Source organism: Carassius auratus, chromosome 4 (assembly GCF_003368295.1).
Source record: "Carassius auratus strain Wakin chromosome 4, ASM336829v1, whole genome shotgun sequence".
In the NCBI taxonomy this organism is placed as follows: Eukaryota; Metazoa; Chordata; class Actinopteri; order Cypriniformes; family Cyprinidae; genus Carassius; species Carassius auratus.
The window spans coordinates 14,773,170-14,792,031 of NC_039246.1; the positions used below are offsets into that span (position 1 = coordinate 14,773,170).

General features: G+C 36.8%; 2 protein-coding genes across 6 annotated transcripts in view; both read right to left on the bottom strand.

Moving 5' to 3' along the window:
- The window catches only part of LOC113060151 (non-muscle caldesmon-like), a 46,138-nt gene extending 39,046 nt beyond the window's left edge, over positions 1-7,092 (bottom strand). For all 4 annotated transcript variants that reach the window (XR_003278200.1, XM_026229051.1, XM_026229044.1 and 1 more), the window contains exon 1: positions 6,949-7,092. The gene's annotated coding sequence lies outside the window, so the exon portion shown is untranslated. The remainder of the gene's footprint in view (positions 1-6,948) is intronic.
- A 5,022-nt stretch (positions 7,093-12,114) lies between these two features.
- On the bottom strand, positions 12,115-17,969 carry LOC113060198 (troponin I, cardiac muscle-like). 2 transcript variants are annotated; one of them, XM_026229103.1, is made up of 8 exons: positions 17,889-17,969; positions 15,830-15,861; positions 15,227-15,230; positions 14,746-14,793; positions 13,665-13,796; positions 13,421-13,510; positions 12,610-12,780; positions 12,115-12,356 (listed from the first exon to the last, which is right to left on the bottom strand). In XM_026229103.1, the coding sequence occupies exons 2-8, from the start codon at positions 15,838-15,840 to the stop codon at positions 12,183-12,185; spliced, it is 630 nt and encodes a 209-aa protein (XP_026084888.1). In that variant the 5' UTR covers positions 15,841-15,861; positions 17,889-17,969; the 3' UTR covers positions 12,115-12,182. The 2 variants fall into 2 exon arrangements, with proteins under 2 accessions (XP_026084888.1, XP_026084881.1); XM_026229096.1 differs by having other exon boundaries at positions 12,115-12,339; positions 17,889-17,963.
- Positions 17,970-18,862: the final 893 nt, after the last annotated feature.

Below are 18,862 nucleotides of genomic sequence, written 5' to 3' on the forward strand. Positions count from 1 at the left end.
ACCGTACAGGAGAGAAAAGAAGTAGCACAATGATCTGCCAGTCATTGGTCTTTCACGAAGAGATCTTGTCAAATGCTTATGCACAATGATCCATTATAAAAGCTGAATGTACTGTATGGTCGAACGTATCTGTGAACATTTCTAAATGTTCACTATGGAAGTCCATTTCCAGTTCACAAAGCTAGACACATTGCATATTTCGATTGCCTTCTTGACGTGCAGTGCTGCCTTTGAATTTGGTCAATGTGTGGTATATTAACAACATTACAAACCTTTTGGAACAGCCTTTGATGCTGAAGTTGGCATTTCACTAGATCTTGGAACAGTGCTTCTACTACACAACCAATGCAAATGACTTACTATAAATGCAACGTATATTTTTTATGATTACCACCTCTGAATCACATTAAGTCTATTCTGAACACATTCTGCACACTACTGGGACATGTATCAAATAAATTCCCTGTTTTTTTTTGTTTTTTTTGCTCACTTAGAATCACTAGCCCTGCAAGGTACAGCAGGAAAGTGTCTACACTAGTTTGGACTCCAACTGAAGGGTAATAAAATCCGCTTTAAAAAAGCCAGACCTGAGATGTTTATTAATAGCATGAGGAGCGATTGTAATGGGGAATCATTAATAACACATTTCTTATGAGTCTCTCGAATGCCATTTTGTCTCCACACAGAGCATTGCTGATTAAAAACTCATACCATGAGAGCGCATTTCTGCATCTGAAACAGTGCCAGCTGTCTGCTGATGAAGAAATTAACTCATTCCACAGTGCTTCTCAACTTACAAATTCAAGCTGAGCTGGACTACCACAAAGCGATGTATACAGTAGTTCCGCTTATGTAAAGCAGCCAGGATGCATTTCATTCAACGTGCGCAGGTAAATGTGACCATGGACCACACAACCAAATTGAGATTTATACATCATCTGAAAGCTGAATAAATAGGAGTTTTCATGTATGGTTGTTAGGAAAGGACAATATTTGGCTGAGATACAACTATTTGAAAATCGAAATACTGAAAAAATCATCAGTAAAGTTGTGCAAATGAAGTTCTTAGCAATGCATATTACTAATCAAAAATTAGGTTTCGATATATTTATGGTAGGAAATTTACAAAATATCTTCATGGAACATGATCTTTACTTAATAACCTAATGATTTTTGGCATAAAAGAAAAATCGATAATTTTGTCCCATACAATGTTTTTTGGCTATTGCAAAAAATGTGTTCTCAGGCTTTAATCAGCTCTAATTGGCTCTCTCAGAAGAACACAATGTCATGTGAAGTGGAAAGAAAGAGGAGGCGAGTGCGCAAGTATGTAAATATGCTTCTGATTAGAAGGAAAGAGTTAACTCTATAAAGGCTCTCTTAAACAATTACCACTGCTACCATTACCAGATGCACACATAAAGACTGAGGTCTGTTAAAGAATTAATAGACAGGGAAATAAGACTAGCGTCAAATCATACCACAGAGGTATTGAGGGGATTTTGCTCTGTTTTTATTTTAATGATTTCAACATCATCAGTCAGTTTTTTTCTTTGGCAGCCTGTGTACGTCATCTGTTACTCAATTCTGCTCAAATTCATCATGCTAGCAGTAACATCACCTCTCAAAATTGTTTTTTTCTTTGACCCAGCTTGGCTCGTGATAAGGATGCATGTACGATCAGACCATGTAAGGCTGAAAGAGCACAAAGTGAGCCGGCAAAGAGAAGCGTGCTTGCTTTCTTAGTTCAGGAGGTCAGGAGAGTTTGACTAGCAGCTCGCTAAAGCACTCCTTACCTCAGCAGAATCGGCATTTGTCAAATCAAAGCTCGCTGGCTCTCCCTCAACACCTTTATGGGAGCGCTGGCGCACATTCGTGCTCACAACACGGGCCTCTGCTAAGCACCTACATCAACATGACCTCATGCTAGAGTCAACGTCAATTTTCATGCGTTCTTTCGCTTCTGCATCATGGCCTACCCTAAATATGCCCCCTAATTCTTCATTTCCCTCTCATGGTGTGATTTCTAATGGAATGTGCTGGACATCTCTTGATTAGTTTTGTTTGTTTAGTGGTCGGCTGAGGCAGAGGACAGGGAAAATGGGCTCGACGAGACATTTCCTGTCCATGTTTATGCAGATGAGAATCAGCTCGCTGCAAAAAAATAAAAACTCATATTGGCTAACACGTTACTATTATGGTCATTTTGAAAACTTGATGTTACATGGTTTTTGAAGGATGGCATATATTCAGGGATGTAAGAAAGATATGAAAAGTGGAGGAGCACTCAGCATTGGTTATGAATATTGAATTAAATGATTGCCACTTACCACTTGCATGTTCATTCAGACCAATGAACATCCTGTAGCTCAAACATAACGTGAAGGTTATGGGTTTAATTCCCAAGGAATGCATGAACTAATAACATGCACAACTTTAATGCAATGTAAATGACTTTGGATAAAATAATAATCCAAATGGTTAAACAGAACTGCCCACTGATGATGCTACCAATTCGCAGTCTCTTCTGTTTAGTCTTAAATGGAAAGATCACCTAAAAATGAGAAATTGGTCATCATTTAACTCACTCTCATGTCATTCTAAACCTGCTTGACTTTCTTTCTTCTGAATTTTGAAAAAAATGTCTTCAATGAAAGTCAATGTTGTTGGGACCTAACTGACTTACACATACAAAAGTAAATTATAGAGTTTTGGAACAACATAAGGATGAATAAGGATGGCAAAATTTTCAGCTTTATATGGCCAGGCTACAATTCTTTTCTTTGCATTGCAGCCAAGCAAAAACAACAATTATATCCCTAATATGGTAAATGTTACCTTATTCTAAAATTGCCCATATTTAGACAATGAATCGATATCGCAGCTTCTTAGTTGTCATTTTTATTTCCAACTGAAGCGTTGTCCCTTAAATCCAATTCTGTCCATGTAGAAGAGTGGAGAAGCAAAAACATTCATTAGGCTCCATCACCCCTGAAAAATCCTGACAAACCAGCGGTCTGACCACAAGCCTAGTGTTCTTAAGATCTCCTCAAAATCCAAGGCCAGGCACCATTAGACTTTTCAACTGAAACCTGCCGTCTCAATAAAGAACAACAAACAGACCACAAAGTCAAATTACAGCCAGAAAAAAAAAAAAACATGGGATCCTGCTGCAGAAGGACTTAATGTAAAAGGCGGGAGGAATTTCAGATTTATATATTACTAACAAAACATCTGGGGCACTTATTGCATATTTGCAGGGACCTAAATAAACACGAGCTAAAGTTTCAGACGGCTCTGACTTCACGATTGAGGAATGCCCCGTTTCACTGCGTTTCACCATTGGTTTGGAGCTCAGAAGTTCTGAGAACGCTCAGAAACGCTGCAGTGTTACACAACTGTGGTTCCTGGATCCAGTGCTTTAAAATTACAGGCTATCAGATTCAAAGCGGCAGAGGAATAGCTGAACATATGAAGGGGGAAGGGTTAGAGAGCTTCATCTCCTGAACTTTCTGCAGCATGTCAATCATGCTAACAAAAAGTTAATTAAACACCTCACAAGAGTTATCTAAAACAGCCACTATGTCAGCTTTGCTTTACACAATGACTTTGAGGATGCTTTGTATTTCCCAAGTGTAAGAACGAATGGGCAATAAAAACAGAAAGAGAATGCATGACACATGTGCATAAATCTTTTTGTGGATAACCATAAGTGAGTTCAGTACAGTCATGGGTTGGGAGTTTCATATCTAGAAAATTGTTTTGCACATTTAATGAGAACCTCTATAATGCAAACTTGCGAATTAAATTGTCAGCTCAACTCAATATAATTACATGTTTTGATGCATTTGAGGGATTCAAATAGAGTTTTGGCAAATGTTCTGCTCTTGATAAAACAAGGCCATGAATGTAGACTAAAGCAGATAAGAAGCAGAAGTATTTCAATTTGGAGTGTCCGAATGGCCAAACATGGCGGGGCTGTATGAGACTGTAAACCATGTGACAGCAGAAATGTGTCTGCAGATGAAGTCCCACACCAAACAGAAAACTATAATCTACTCAGCATGTTGTTTTACAGACGGGTGCCTCCAGTGTAGACAGCTCCATTGATTATAGTGGGAGCGATTTAGTTTTGATGTGTCCGGAGAAAGCACTCTGTAATTGTAGGTTATTTACAGGTGGCAAGCAACATCACAACCTGCCATATTAACAAGAATTAATCCATATTTATGCTATATTAATGTTTTAGTCTTAAGTTTTAAACTATTTATATAAATGTTCAGCAGCTGTAATGCTAGACTTGCTAGAATGCTATAACGATCTTAGAATTTGCTTCTAAATATATCAAAAGTTTGGGATCAGTTTTTAAAAGAAGTCTCTTATGCTCATGAAGGCTGCATTTTTTATTATCAAAAATTCAGAATATGAAATAACAAAAATATGAAATATTATTACATTTTAGTTTTCTATTATAATATACTTTAAAATATAATTTATTCCTGTGATTCAAACTAAGCTGAATCAGCCATTACTCCAGTCTTCAGTGTCACATGATCCTTCAGAAATCATAATATTATGATTTATTATCAGTTTTGGAACTTTGAAACAGTTGTGCTGCTTAAGATTTTTTTGAAAACTTGGATAATTTTTTGATAGGATCCTTAAAAAAAAGAAAAGAAAAAAAAAAGTTAAATAGAACAGGATTTATTCAAGTTTTTACCATCACTTTATATCATTTTAACACATCCTAGCTCAATAAACGTATACATTTATTTTCTATAAAATAAAAAAAAAAGACTTTTGAATGGTATACTGTTACAAAAAGCTTTCTATTGGCATTACATGACTGTGTAATACACAAAATCACTTTTTTCTCAGTAAAATAACTTAGAAATTGATAGATACTGTTACCATCATACATATAATTACTCATATAATATCATAACTACTCATATACAGTACCCATTAGCGGGATTTTTTTTAATAAACATGGAGAATTAAGTCTCGCTAACACTTGTCATAAATACTAAAACACTGCAATCATCTACTAATAAAGTATTTTTGACATTATAATAAAAACAGTTGCTTATTGTATTTAAGTGACAAAAATCTCAAATACTAGGCTTATAGTCAAACGGTGTCTACAGACAAAAGGCTTTTGGCTTTTATTTTATCCAATTATAAACATTCACATGGTTTAATGTGCCTTAAAACACCACATTTCATTAGAAACTCACGTCTGTCAAGTCTTTCTAAATGGAGGAAAACACTACCGTCTTTCTCCTTGGATTACGGTGTCATCCTTTTGGCAGTAGATAGTGTTTATGACAAGGGAAGAATTTCAGTTCTCTCAGGTCATTGTGACTTTATTCATTCATGATTTACATGAGTGGCTCTGGACAGGTCTGTTGTAAGACAGACCCTCTAGACCCCTACAGGCAGCCTGTTCCCATAACCCAACAAAGAGGGAGCCAAAACAGAGAAAGTGCAAAATGGGGGGAAAACAGTGCTGTTTTGCATTCCAGACAATATTCCAATCATCTGTCACCGTGTTCAGTCAGTTCCTTTTAAGGCGAGGGCATTCCCCACATATTTTCCAAACACCACAGTTATCAGATCCCGTTTCATGGCCAATTACTGGCTCCACCATGCTCACTTCACTGTCCCTGCTTCTATTCTGATGGCACTACACTCCATCATTCTGCGTTCAGATCTTCCCTCAAGCTCTAACTCGTACATCTAAAGGTCAGAGCAATAAAACAAGGTCCCTGTGTCACAATCTGACAGATTCTGTACTAAGCTGAATGCACATTGTAAGCTGAATCAGCCGAATGCGCAGCTGCCCTACAGTAGGCGTAGAAGCCTGGCCTGTGCGGTTGTGTTAATAAATGGGGCCATAAAATTAATTTAATAGTTTGCAATAAGTACAGAGCTTGCATTCTTTGTCGGTCGGGATTTACGGGTTCAGTGCCAAAACGCAAACAGCAACAATCAAGATGCTTCATAAATGCATCGCTTTAGTTAAACAAGCACTCTCAATGGTTCCCAGAAGAGAAATTTCCCAAAGCATCCAGTCTAAAAAACCCCCCACCCCCTCAGCTCCATCCCAAATCCCACAACAGACATGAATTAAACAATATAAGAATGTTCATGGCCGGTGATTCCATGCCACAAATATTTTGAGAAGAGAGTGTGGAGATGCGGGCAGCCAGAGAAAACTTTAAATCCGTTTTGGATGATACCAAGATGAATCTTAATGGGTTACAGCAGCATCTCTAAATCTAGGCATGGGACAGTAGCTCCCTATTTATGTAGAGGATGCTTAAGAAAGAGGTTACTTACACAGAATCCCTCAAAAAGATGAAAAAAAAAAGCTGAAGATCCCTAAAAGAGTTCGATGAAATGTTTTATTGCAGCAAAGCACACTTAAAACCAATCTAGTCAGGTCAACAGAGTATCAAAATGCCTTTTTTTTTTAGATATGTTTGGCAGCTGTCAATCAACCCAAGCCTTTTTCTAGAGATTCTGGCTTGTGTATAGGAAAGAAATCCAGGCTGATTTGTAAATAAGATGAAGAAGTATGCAAATGGTGGGTGTGGAAAGAAAGGGGACAAGAAATAGGATTAAGAGACTTAAATAAACTTCCAAACACTCAAATTACAATCAACATGCATCAATGCACAAGTAGCCTATATTTATATGTATCCCAAAGATGAATCACAGATTTAGAGCTAAGTGCCAACGTACATATAGCCTAATATTCAACATAGCCTAGGCTACTATAAAATTCATGCAATATAAGCCACGGTTTTTTTTTTAAACAAAAGACTTCAGTGAGACTGACGACAAATGGTTAATGTTTTATCAAGCAAGGAGGAAGAGTTCGTAGAAAGCGCGTAAAGTTAGTAAACTCGCATCCAAACATCTGGCAGTGACGGTAAAACTCACCTGCGCGGTGAGGCGAAAGAAGTGTGCGTCCTTTAGATGTCCGGAGAAACCTGCAAAGAGAAAATGACTTGAGCTGTTCCTTCTCTCCCAGAATCTCCAGCGTTCTGTAACAGGACTCTGAGTTTGGGAAGCTCCTCCCTTTAGAAGCCGTTCACTGCATCCGACCTCCGCCTTCTTCACCCGCCGAAGTGAAGGCCTTCAGCTGCAGATCCAGACTCGTCTAAAGCACTGGTTACAAGTTTAAATAACATTCATTTCAAGGAATAAGCGAACACTTCTGCATTATAGTATTCTTATTAAATTATTATTATAAATATATTAAACAAGTTCCTGAATCCTCACTTTGAAACTTACCATATCCTGTTTTATTATGTACGTTATCCCTTAAATTGAAATGGGAAAACTGATATTTGACATCTACACTGACCAAACAATTGTCACGTCGTAGCCTACTGAAGGGGTTTATTTTGCGATAAAGACACGATACTGTATATTATCCCGCTTATTAAATGGCATTCGCTAAATAAATAAATACGATGATTTGATTATAAATTATTTATCTGTAGTTTACCTTAACGCTTCCGCGAAGAAAAATAGTCCATTACCGACAGTGAACAAACAAGTCGGTTTTAATAACAAGAGGAAAACTCCAATAATATTTTTACAGTACTGTATGAATACTACATTTATCTGAGGTATTTTCAAGGTAATTTAGGTAGCTTACTACCAGTTGCGAGAGTGAGCGCGGCGTGATACGAAATACATTAAATTAAGAACAGTTTAACTTAACCTAATTAAAATAGTAGTTAATAACGTATATATTACATTACACATTTTAGGTAACATAAGATGACTGCTTTTTATTAGGTATTAGATTACTTCTGACCTAACTCGTTTATTAGCCTACATTAATTTAAAGGTGCTGTAGGGAACTTTTGTAAAAAAATATTTTTTACATATTTATTAAACCTGTCATTATGTCCTGACAGTAGAATATGAGACAGATAATCTGTGAAAAAAATCAAGCTCCTCTGGCTCCTCCCAGTGGTCCTATTGCCATTTGCAGAAAGTCATGCTCTCCCGGTAAAAAACAACCAATCAGAGCTGCGGTCCGTAACTTTGTTTGTGTTCAAAATGTAGAAAAATGAACATAATAAGCGAGTACACCATGAATCCATTTTCCAAACCGTGTTTTTAGCTTGTCCTGAATCACTAGGGTGCATATTCGGACTATTTTAGATTGCTTCGGGGATACCGCGGCGGAGTAACCCAGTACCTTTGTGATTCTTCATAGACATAAACAGAGAGAAGTAGCTCCGGCTACAATGTTCTTCCGCAAGACGCAAGCAGTTCTGTTTATTAGCCGCTAGAGCGTCAAAAGTTCCCTACTGCAGCTTTAAATAGAATAATTGTGTGGCCTGCTATTTTAACTCTTCAATAATCCAAATGATAATTCAGTAATCATGTTGCCTAATCAATAGAAAGTTAACTGTAAAGTATTTATTTATTTCATGAGGTCATTTATTAATTACCTAGAAAATAAAAGGTTGAGCCTCTATACGGAGGTACATTCAAGGATGTTTTGACCAAAAATGTGTGTTTAAGTGTATTGTGTGAAAATCAGACCACAGTATTAGATCGGAGGTTGGTGTGTGCGTGTGTGTGTGTGTGTCTTGGCAACATTAAAAAGAATGGCTTGAAAATTGCATTCTTGAACTCAAATAAATCAAGCAAACGACATCGAAGGAAAATTAGGATTTATTTGTTCTACATATAAGAGTCTGGTGAAACTGAAGTGCTCAAGTGCTTTACCTCAAAGTGTGAGCAGAATATCTCCTAGTATTTTCCCATGAATTGGAAACCAAGAGCAGTCAAATGTCGATTGCTTTGCCTGTAATTTGGTTACACAGGAGAGGTTGCCAGACATTTTTGGTCTTTTGATCTGAGGGCTTTGCCTGCACTATATTTGCCTGAAGATCTCAGATGTTTACTTTTATAGTGTGCTTTGGTTTATAACATCAGGGAAAGACCTCAGGTGACCTCAGATATAAAAACGAGTTCCTGAACATATTAGCCGCTTGCCTAAACTTGCTCTAAGAAAGGGAATATTTGAAGATTGTCTCTCTCTATGGGAGTACATGAACTTGATTTAACCAGGACATCTGAAGCATCGAGAGCTTCACATCACAGAGAATTGTAGGTGAACCCCAGGGTGCTAATATCTGCTCTGCTTTATATCTTTCAGGATGTGATTTCACATGACTCTTCATCTCCAATCGCCTCGTGATTGTGGACACTGAAGATTTAAACTTTAATAACTTACCAAGCGAGACATTTTTACATTTTCTACTATAAATAATGAACTGTACAAGGTATGACCTGTTGAATTTAATATACAGAAGATGAAGTGCAGCATCTCGGTTATCAACTCGGTGAACTGACTGAGGACGTTACTAAACAATCTGATAATTCTCCTTGATCTCTGAACTTCTCTCACATTGATCCTAAACCTTCCTGGCATTAAAAAGAGTGCGGCAGGATACAGTGAACCTTTGGAAGTCATTTTCCAGGGAGGAAGAACAATGTGCATCTAACATTGCCAAAGAGACTGCATCTGTATCCAATCTAAACCAAATCCATCTGCTAATCATAAAAATGAGAAACCTGCATTAATAGGATAGTAAAAAGATACTGCATGCTTTAAGATTATGCACAAAGGTTTCAAAATAACTTTGATCAACTTGAAAAACATTTAGATTTTTTCTTTGTTCCGTCCTTCGGATGAGACGTTATACAGAGGTCCTGACTCTCTGTGGTCATTAAAAATCCCAGGATGTCTTTGGAAAAGAGTAGGGGTGTAACCCTGGCATCCTGGTCAAATTTCCCCATTGGCCTCTGACCATCATGGCCTCCTAATCATCCCCATACACTGATTGGCTTCATCACTCTGTCTCCTCTCCACCAGTAAGCTATCTATCTATCTATCCATCCATCCATCCATCCATCTATCTATCTAGCTTTATAATTAAATAAATACATTTGGTAAAAATATAAATGCATGTAAAAGGTAAAGTGCAAACCTTTTTTATTTTTTTTAATTAAAAAAGCAAATAAATGCTAAAATGCATTTTACAAGAAAATGCTTTTACAGTGTTTTAACTTCAAAGTGTCATGTTTAATTCAATGTTACTTGCCATTTCTTCGTAATCATTTGTGAAATCTACTAGCTGTTTTTGAGCGAAAAAAATTATATAAAATAAATAATTCTATGATAATATTCTATTTAGCCTGACAATAATTTGAGATCATAAAATTAATATATGATATATTTTGTCCTTCTATGTTAAGTAATACTTCATGTTAACTACTCATATCCACATATACAAGGCGTACACATATCCTAAAGCTCCAGTCCACAGGTTTTGATTCACTGGTCTACTTCAGCTGAAATCACAGACTTACTTTTTACGCTGCTGATTTAAAGACTCTGTTCTGACCTTAACCTTTTTAACTTTGCCGAAGTGGATGTGCTGACCCAGGTCTCAATGACAGATGTTATATCTGTGTTGGTTTGCCATTTATCTGGTAATAGAGGATACAGTGCCACCCAAATTCCTTCCCTTCGCCTCCCTGTACTTCCTTCTCTAAACACCACTACATCTGTCCACACACAGAATGTTTTATTTGAGATAAAAACTATAACACTTGACTTGTAATAGAGGATACAGTGCCCCCCCACACCCCCACTTTTTTTTTTACAATGGTATTCTTGTGACTTTACGACTGATGTAAGGCTTCATTTGAGGCCTGCTGATAAGTCTGTGAGTTTGTCGCCCCCTGGTGTTAATGTAATGCCTGTTTTCAGTCGATGTAGTATAAATGCACAGCGCCATCTGTAGGTCAACACCTAGAACTGCTTTAAACTGGGCATTGACATTACAGCATGTTTTAATCAAATATTTGATCTTTTAATTAAGGACTTCAACGTCCTAATTCACTCAATAATCTTTTATTAAAAATTAAACTATTTTCTGTTTGTAAACTTCAAACAGGTAATAAAATAATCAAGCTCTTCACCCGAGGGTAAGCAGTAGCTTTATTGGTTTCAATCAACACTGAATATGAAGCAAATATTTACACAGTTGATATGATATGATGTGAATATGAGGTTGTTCTATTATCTGATCCCTCTCTATGGACAGCACGCCCTTTGCACATTTTAATCGCAGCAAATCACAATTTAATATCTCATGCAAGCCACAGCTGGCTGCCAAAATAAATGAATAATTTACCATAAAATAATGTTCAAGGTGAATCAGATTCAAACAAACAAAATTAGCTTTCTATCAAAATGCCCCTTTATCATTTTAAAATGTATTCTAATAGAAAATAGTTATTTTAAATTGTAATATTTCACAACATGACACTTTTTCCTGTATTTTTTATCAAATAAATTCTGCTAGTGAGCATAAGGGACTTCACTTGCTCACCAATGGATCCTCTGCAGTGCATGGGTGCCGTCAGAGCGAGAGTCCAAACAGCTGGTAAAAACATCACAATAATCCTCAAGTAATTCACACCACTCTAGCCCGTTATTTAACAGCTTGTGAAGTAAAAAAAACTGCATTTGTAAGAATCAAATCCATAATTAAGAAATTTTAAAATTCCAACTTTTGTTTCAGGCTAAATTACAAGTCCTCTTTCCATAATATTGCTGATTATCTGAATCAGTAGAGAAATATGCACAGACCAAGCACTATTTACAAGTGCAACCAGTCCAGATCAGTTCTAAACAAACATGTTAGTGAATTTTGATGCGAGAGGAGAACAGAAGATGGATTTTTTCACTGAAGGAAGCATTATTGTGGATTATGCAGACATATTTTGGCCATTAGTGATGGATTAAAGTTAAATGCCTTGATGGATTTGTTTCTTATTAACACACAACGTTCTCTTCACAAGACATTAATTGATGGACTGGAGTGGTGGTGTTTGGACTCTCATTCTGACGGCACCCATTCACTGCAGAGGATCCATTGGTGAGCAAGTGATGGAATGCTACATTTCTCCAAATCTGTTCCGTAAAAGAAACAAACTTCATCTTGGATGGCCTCAGGGTTAGTAAATTTCCAAAATATTTTGGGTGAACTATTCCTTTAATGTTGCATGGAAGCCATAGCTGGTTGACAGAATAAATGAAGAATTGACCATAAAATGTTGAAGGTGATTAAAATTCAAACAAACAACATGAGCTTTGTATACCAATGCCCCTTTATCATTTGCAACCTCTTTTCTCTCTGTTGTCTACTGTCCGGCATCGAAAAGCTTCTTCCTGCCCTCCATGCCTGACATCGCCTCCACGTTTTTCCTCCAGTCTGTGACCTCTTCCTTCTGATGGACAGAAAATGCTTCAGTGAGACAGAAAGACAGAGATGAGAGCAACTCAAATGGTTGCACGGCCGCGGCGGACCGTGGCAACACACATCAGGCAGACAGACGGGGCGGTTTAAATGCCAACATTTCATCACCACCGGGCTTTTAAAGAAATCACTTGATTTCTAAAATAACCGTGTCTTCAGAAACAGCACATCTGAGCAAATGAGCTGAAAGCACGGCCTGTACTATAGCAGCCAGACGTGTGAGTGTGAGCTGGAGTGTTACCTTTTCTTCTTCTTTTTTAACTGTTTTGAGGTTGGCTTTGAAATCAGCTTTCATAGTTCTGGTGTCTGTGAGCGATCCCAGCATGGCATCTGCAGACTTCTTCACCCTTCTCAAGTTCGGCCGCTTCATTTTTCCCTTCAGTTCATAGATCTTCTGGGTTAATGAGAGAATCTGGTAACGAACAAATATATCAAGCTTCAGTTAATAAATCTTGTGTCTGTGTCAAGAAAAGTCCTTAAAAACATTGTATATTTTCTGAAGGACATAGTACTTGAAGGTTTGAACATTTTATTTTATTTTTTTTAGAAAGAAATGTATATTTTATTCAGCAAGGACACAATAAATTGACCAAAAGTCACATTAAAGACATTTATAAAGGTACAAAATATTCTATTTTAAATAAACGCTATTCTTTTGAGCTATATATTCATCAAAATTCAGCTTTGATCACAGAAATAAATTACATTACAACAAATATATTCAAATAGAAAACTGTTCTTTTAAATTGTTATAATATTTCACAATATTGCTGTTTAATGTATTTTTGATCAAATAAATGCAGCCTTCTAAAACATAGCTAAAATCGTACCAACCAACAAACAAACATATTAATTAAAACATGAATAAATTAATAAAAGAATGAAAGAATAAATAAAATATACTATTTCAGAAAGGTGAAATACTGATATTATTTATAAGTTTAAGAAAGGCTAAAACTAGACAGATTTCAAATCAGGTAAAAGAAAAAGAAATCCCCCTTCCAAGTTCATGGTATATAATTATTTTCATACCTCATTTTTCATTTACATACCTCTGCTTCATTTCTGGCGACTTTTATATTGAGGTCATACCGCGCTTCATCCACAATGTCAATCTTGTGGTGCAAATCTCTACAAAGCTCCTGTAAAGACCGACGATGATGCATCAACTCAAATCACTAATGCAAACAGCATGAACACGAGTGCTCATGATATGTTGAGAGATGTTTTGGGACGCAGCCATCTGGCCCAGTGGCAGCTCTCAATGTAAATATCTGCAACAGTAAAGTGTTGCACCTGCAGTTCTTGGACCGACAAGCCAGAGAGTTTGAGGGGCGGCGCTCTCTCCCTCAGGGTGTTTTCTCTCTCCACTTCTTTCTGCTCTTTTTCTTTCACCAGCAAGCTTTCTGCCTTTTTCAGCAGTTTGCTCTGAGGGTCAGCCGGGGAAAAGGTGAGAGAGGTGTCAGGTAAGTACAAAATACATAATTCTTCACTTGTGTCCACTGAACATTTGCACATGATTTCAGTGTTACTTTAGCACCTGATTCACTAATGCAAATTACTAATGCAAATCAGTGGAAGGCACAAAAATACACATAAAACCAGTTCTGAATACAATCCTTAAGTCACAACTGTCAATCCAAGTAATAGGTTCTAGAGGATACACACACATATTCTATCTATCTATCTATCTATCTATCTATCTATCTATCTATCTATCTATCTATCTATCTATCTATCTATTCTTTACATTTTTATTATCATTTAATTATTTTATCATTTAATTATATAAAAATGGTGTTTGTCATTTTAATGTGTTATTGTTCTTATTCTGTTCTGCTAAATATTTTTGTTTCAGTTTGATCAGTACATAACTTAAGATAAAGGAAAATTATATATATATATATATATATATATATATATATATATATATACACACACACACACACACACACACACACACTTTTGTGTAACTGATTTGTGTGATTTTATAAAACTATGAATACACATTTCTGCTTTTAAATTTTCCAAAATTGGCCCCATTAATTTCCAATGTAAAAATCTATGTAGAATTCATTACAAAAATACATAAATATTTTGAAACAATGTTCACTCTGAAATTACTATTAAACTTAACAAATAATAACAAAAAAAGTGAGTCAACTGAAGTAAATGTGAAAATTTCAAGTAAAGATTCAATAATTATTATTATTTTTTAATATACTCCAAAAATCTTTGTTTTATTTACAACTCTGAAAAATCTTCCCACAACAGCATCCCACAAACACTGTTAACTGAGCTTTGGGACACACACACACACACACACACACACACAGAGTCATCGTACTGTAAATGTTCAGCTTTGTTTCTGACCCACCTTCAGCAGAAGTCTGCGTGTTGCTGAGAACTTGGATTTGGCCTTTTTCTGCAGAAGAGTGAGAGTTAAGCCGAGCTCATTATAGTCTGCGGTTCTGTTAAAATAGTCCTGTGTGCGGGTCTAATCTACACACGCCGTGGTGCATGCATTAACTGCCTGACCTGATTACTGTTAGAATCTCCAAATTGAGGGCTCAGTAGCTCAGTGTAGTTATAAGCGGAGCGGAGCAAACGTACAGTGCAGATTATTTTTTAACATGCTGTTCAGTGTCCTTACAGAAATACTGATCAACTGAAAACCATTTAGAGCTGGATTAGGGTCATCCATTCAAGCGGTCACTGGACTTTAATATATAGAGACTCCACCACATGCACTGCTACTTTCAATTGCTGCTAATCAGCATGGAAACTATTAAAAGGGAAACAATTAGGAGCACAGTGAGTCAAAACTGTCATGAAAAGTGTGATGAGATCTCACTTACTGGTCTGTAAAGACATCATTGCATGTAAAAAACAAACAAACAAAAAAAATAACATTTTCTATATTTTACAGAAAATTGTAATATTGCTTAAGATTAATTGTAGATTAATCTAGATTAATCTATGTAGCTACTATGGTTTTCTAAAAGTTCAGCAGCTATATCGTTTTTTATGATTTATTACGGTACTTATTGTTTTATACATATTATATTATTTTAAGAAACTACATAAGCAAAAATAGTATTTTTTGGTAAGTAAATAAATATGGTTGTAATATAAAATAAAATTTGTATTATTGTTATTATCTATGAGTTAAAAAGAGACAGATTTATTTCTGTGGCTACATACTATAGTATTATTTTCAAAAAAACAACTAATATTTCATCAAGTCTGTGTATTATTTATAAATTAAATTATAAATAAATTACTAGTAAATTACAAGTAACATTTTTTTTGTGTGTTTTTATTTGTTACGTTTTTCATTTGGTTTTAGTTAACTATAATAACCCTGACTCACAGTTTATAATCATAACCTGGTGTAAATAAGCAGTTCTGGATGAGTATGACATTGACAGGGTCAATGGTCTAATAAAGATAACACTCACCCTTCAGACATGACTGCAATACACCATGTGACCTGAAAGACAGCCAAAATAATTGTGGTCACTATTCAGCACTTCATCATTCATATCTGCACACGTCAGGCATCACTAGTCAAATGCCAAACAACTGTCTGGGATTAAGAGTGACGCCACAGTCAAGGGTTGCTCCTAAAAAAGAGTGTTTAAATGCATTAAAGAAACCTGCCGTCCTTTGACATCAAAAGCTACAGATTCACTAATGCAATTCCAGTATGCAGACAGTTCACAGCACTGTACCGGACATTGGGTTTGCTTTAATACCGGTCATTGCCGTGACTCAAACACAGAAGAACCATGACCTTTACTCCACCAATATAATAAACTATCTCTCTGTGTGCATCAGCCGTTTTTCTCAACATCTTCAAAGATACATTCATTACGGTTTGCGGTTCAAAGAGATCGGGGTCTCGACATTTTGGCCCCGTGGAGAAAACAGTGACCTTGACGGTCTCACTAAACGCTGTGAGCAGGGGTTAATGGGGTTCCTCTGGGAAAATGGTGCTCAGGGAGGAATTCAGAGGCAGAAAGCAAGAGGACAGGAAATGTAGACTGTGTTTTAGTGTGAATTTAACCCTGTGATGTTTGAAAACTACAACTTACAAAGTGCATGGAATGAATCGGATGCAAGACAATGAAGAAGCATCCTGAATCTGGATTTCACAATCAAAGTGAAATATGAAGAGTGAAGTGACATACAGCCAAGTATGGTGACCCATACTCGGAATTCATGCTCTGCATTTAACCCATCCAAAGTGCACACACACACAGAGCAGTGAACACAAACACACACACACACACACACACACACACACACACACACACCCGAAGCAATGGGCAGCCATTTATGCTGCGGCGCCCAGGGAGCAGTTGGGGGTTTGGTGCCTTGCTCAAGGGCACCTCAGTCGTGGTATTGCCGGCCCGAGACTCGAACCCACAACCTTAGGGTTAGGAGTCAAGCTCTCTAACCATTATGCCACAACTTCCCCACCTTCCCCCTGTCATCTAATATATATTATCTGAGGGGAATATTGGCTGTAAATGACAAACACTCAGCAGCTTGTTGGCTCAACAGCTTTCCTGCTAATGCTAGCGTCCTTGATATATCTGGCATGACTTTGGCAAGAAACAGTCGAGTCACTGACCTGACATTCATGTTTGATATTCTTCAGGACTTGTGTATGACAATACACAGGAGTGAACAGGACAGTACTTTAGTTTGCATTTCCAAGGGGAAAAAAAGTCATATTTTTACTCCTTAGAATTTTATTTTGAACTAAAAATGTGAAAATAAATAAATACATTTTTAAATAAATTGCGCAATACATAAATTAACATTTTGACTAACAATATATATATATTTTTTACTTAATTAATATATTTATTTATTGAACAGTAAATTAAGTAAATAAGTGTACTTAACCACCACAATGGTCAGTCACCAACATTTTAGGTTTAATTTAAATTAATAATGTATCTTTTAATTTTATAATCTTAGGTAACTAATTTCACTTTTTTGACAAAATATGCATAAAATAAATTAGATCCATTTTTAAATAAATACATTTTAGGTTAAATTAATAAATAGAGAAAAAGTTTATTTTTATTTAAATAAATGCATATTAAATTAACAATTTTCCTAACAATAAATAAGTAAATAAACATGTTTATGATGGTGTAAAGCCACAACACCTGGTCATCTCTGACAGACAGATGAGACTGGCAGCATCTCACACAATATATAGTAACAACCAACAAAGTCCATCCAGAATGTCGTTCCTGTAATACCCTGTCATCCACCTCACAATATCCCACACTATTAGTCTGCATGCCCTAGTGTCATTAATCCTACCGAAAACATGCAAAAATAAACAAAAACTCAAGCAAAGGAAGTGAACAACACTTCCATTTGCTCAAATCTAAAGAGACTCTTCAACCGCTCTCTGCTCTCTAACTTAAAACACCTCTGAAGTGGACCACGGCAGACTGTTAGTCATGATAAAAAGCATCAATGCAAGGTTCTTACCTTTGAAGAGAAGACCAGGAGCGTGAAAAGAGGAGTGATGGTACAAGGATGGCGTAGTGTGAATTTCAATGATTGATCTGTGCCTCACCTCTCACATGTGAATGGCCAACCAAAATAACTCAGAGTGCAGCACCTCCCATGAATGCCAGCTTTTGGCACACCATTGTTCTGGAATTGGTTAAACACCACATTAATGGCTGATCTAGCACAGAAAATGCTATAGACAAATTCCCATGCATTAGAATTCATATATTCAGGTGATTAAGATTCCCACGGCCACCCCAAAGACAACAAAGGCTCCGGGTGTCCTACGGTCAGATATAAATGCACATAACTGTTTAATTGAGCATTTTATGGTCTCACGCTATAATTCACCAATGCTCGGAGGCCTGAATTTCAAACGAGAGTCCTAGTATTCAGTCGAGCGTGGCATTAATTACAGGTGAATATCACCTCGAGACTTCTTGGAAGAATTTGAAAATGGATCATAGCATTTAAGTCATAAAAACAGCGGGGAAAGAGGCACAGGGAGAACATTTATCACTATATCGGGGTTGAGAGGGCAACTTTTGGTCTAAAAGCCTCAGATCGATAAACACATGACCCCGTAATGCATTTTATGGTTCAGCGATGGATTACGTGGCAAACCTGGTTTGGCTTTTGCGTTCATAAAGAGGGGACAGTGGAAGGACATACACCTTTGGTGGAATCTGGAGTATGAGAGCTGCAGCTGTTGACAGGCACTGAGAGATGGAGTGAACACAAGCCGCAAGCGTCCCATGACGCATCGCTCATGCGCTTTTGTTTGTGGTGAAGTGAATACATGTGCACCGCAGCACGCGCCACTGATGGCGTTTATTTTTAGGAGGACTGGTTTTCACTTGGTGCTATCATGCTCTTCACTGTCATCGCTGATAACATGACCCCAGCCCTCAAACTCTGGAGGATAATACCGGTTAATGACCTAAGCTGGT

Coding starts and splice junctions, on each gene's coding strand:
- LOC113060198 (XM_026229103.1), bottom strand. Junction 13,511..13,664: donor TGTCGGTCCAAGAACTGCAG/GTGCAACACTTT, acceptor CGGTCTTTACAG/GAGCTTTGTAGAGATTTGCA. Junction 12,781..13,420: donor TCGCCAGAAATGAAGCAGAG/GTATGTAAATGA, acceptor GTTCGTTACCAG/ATTCTCTCATTAACCCAGAA.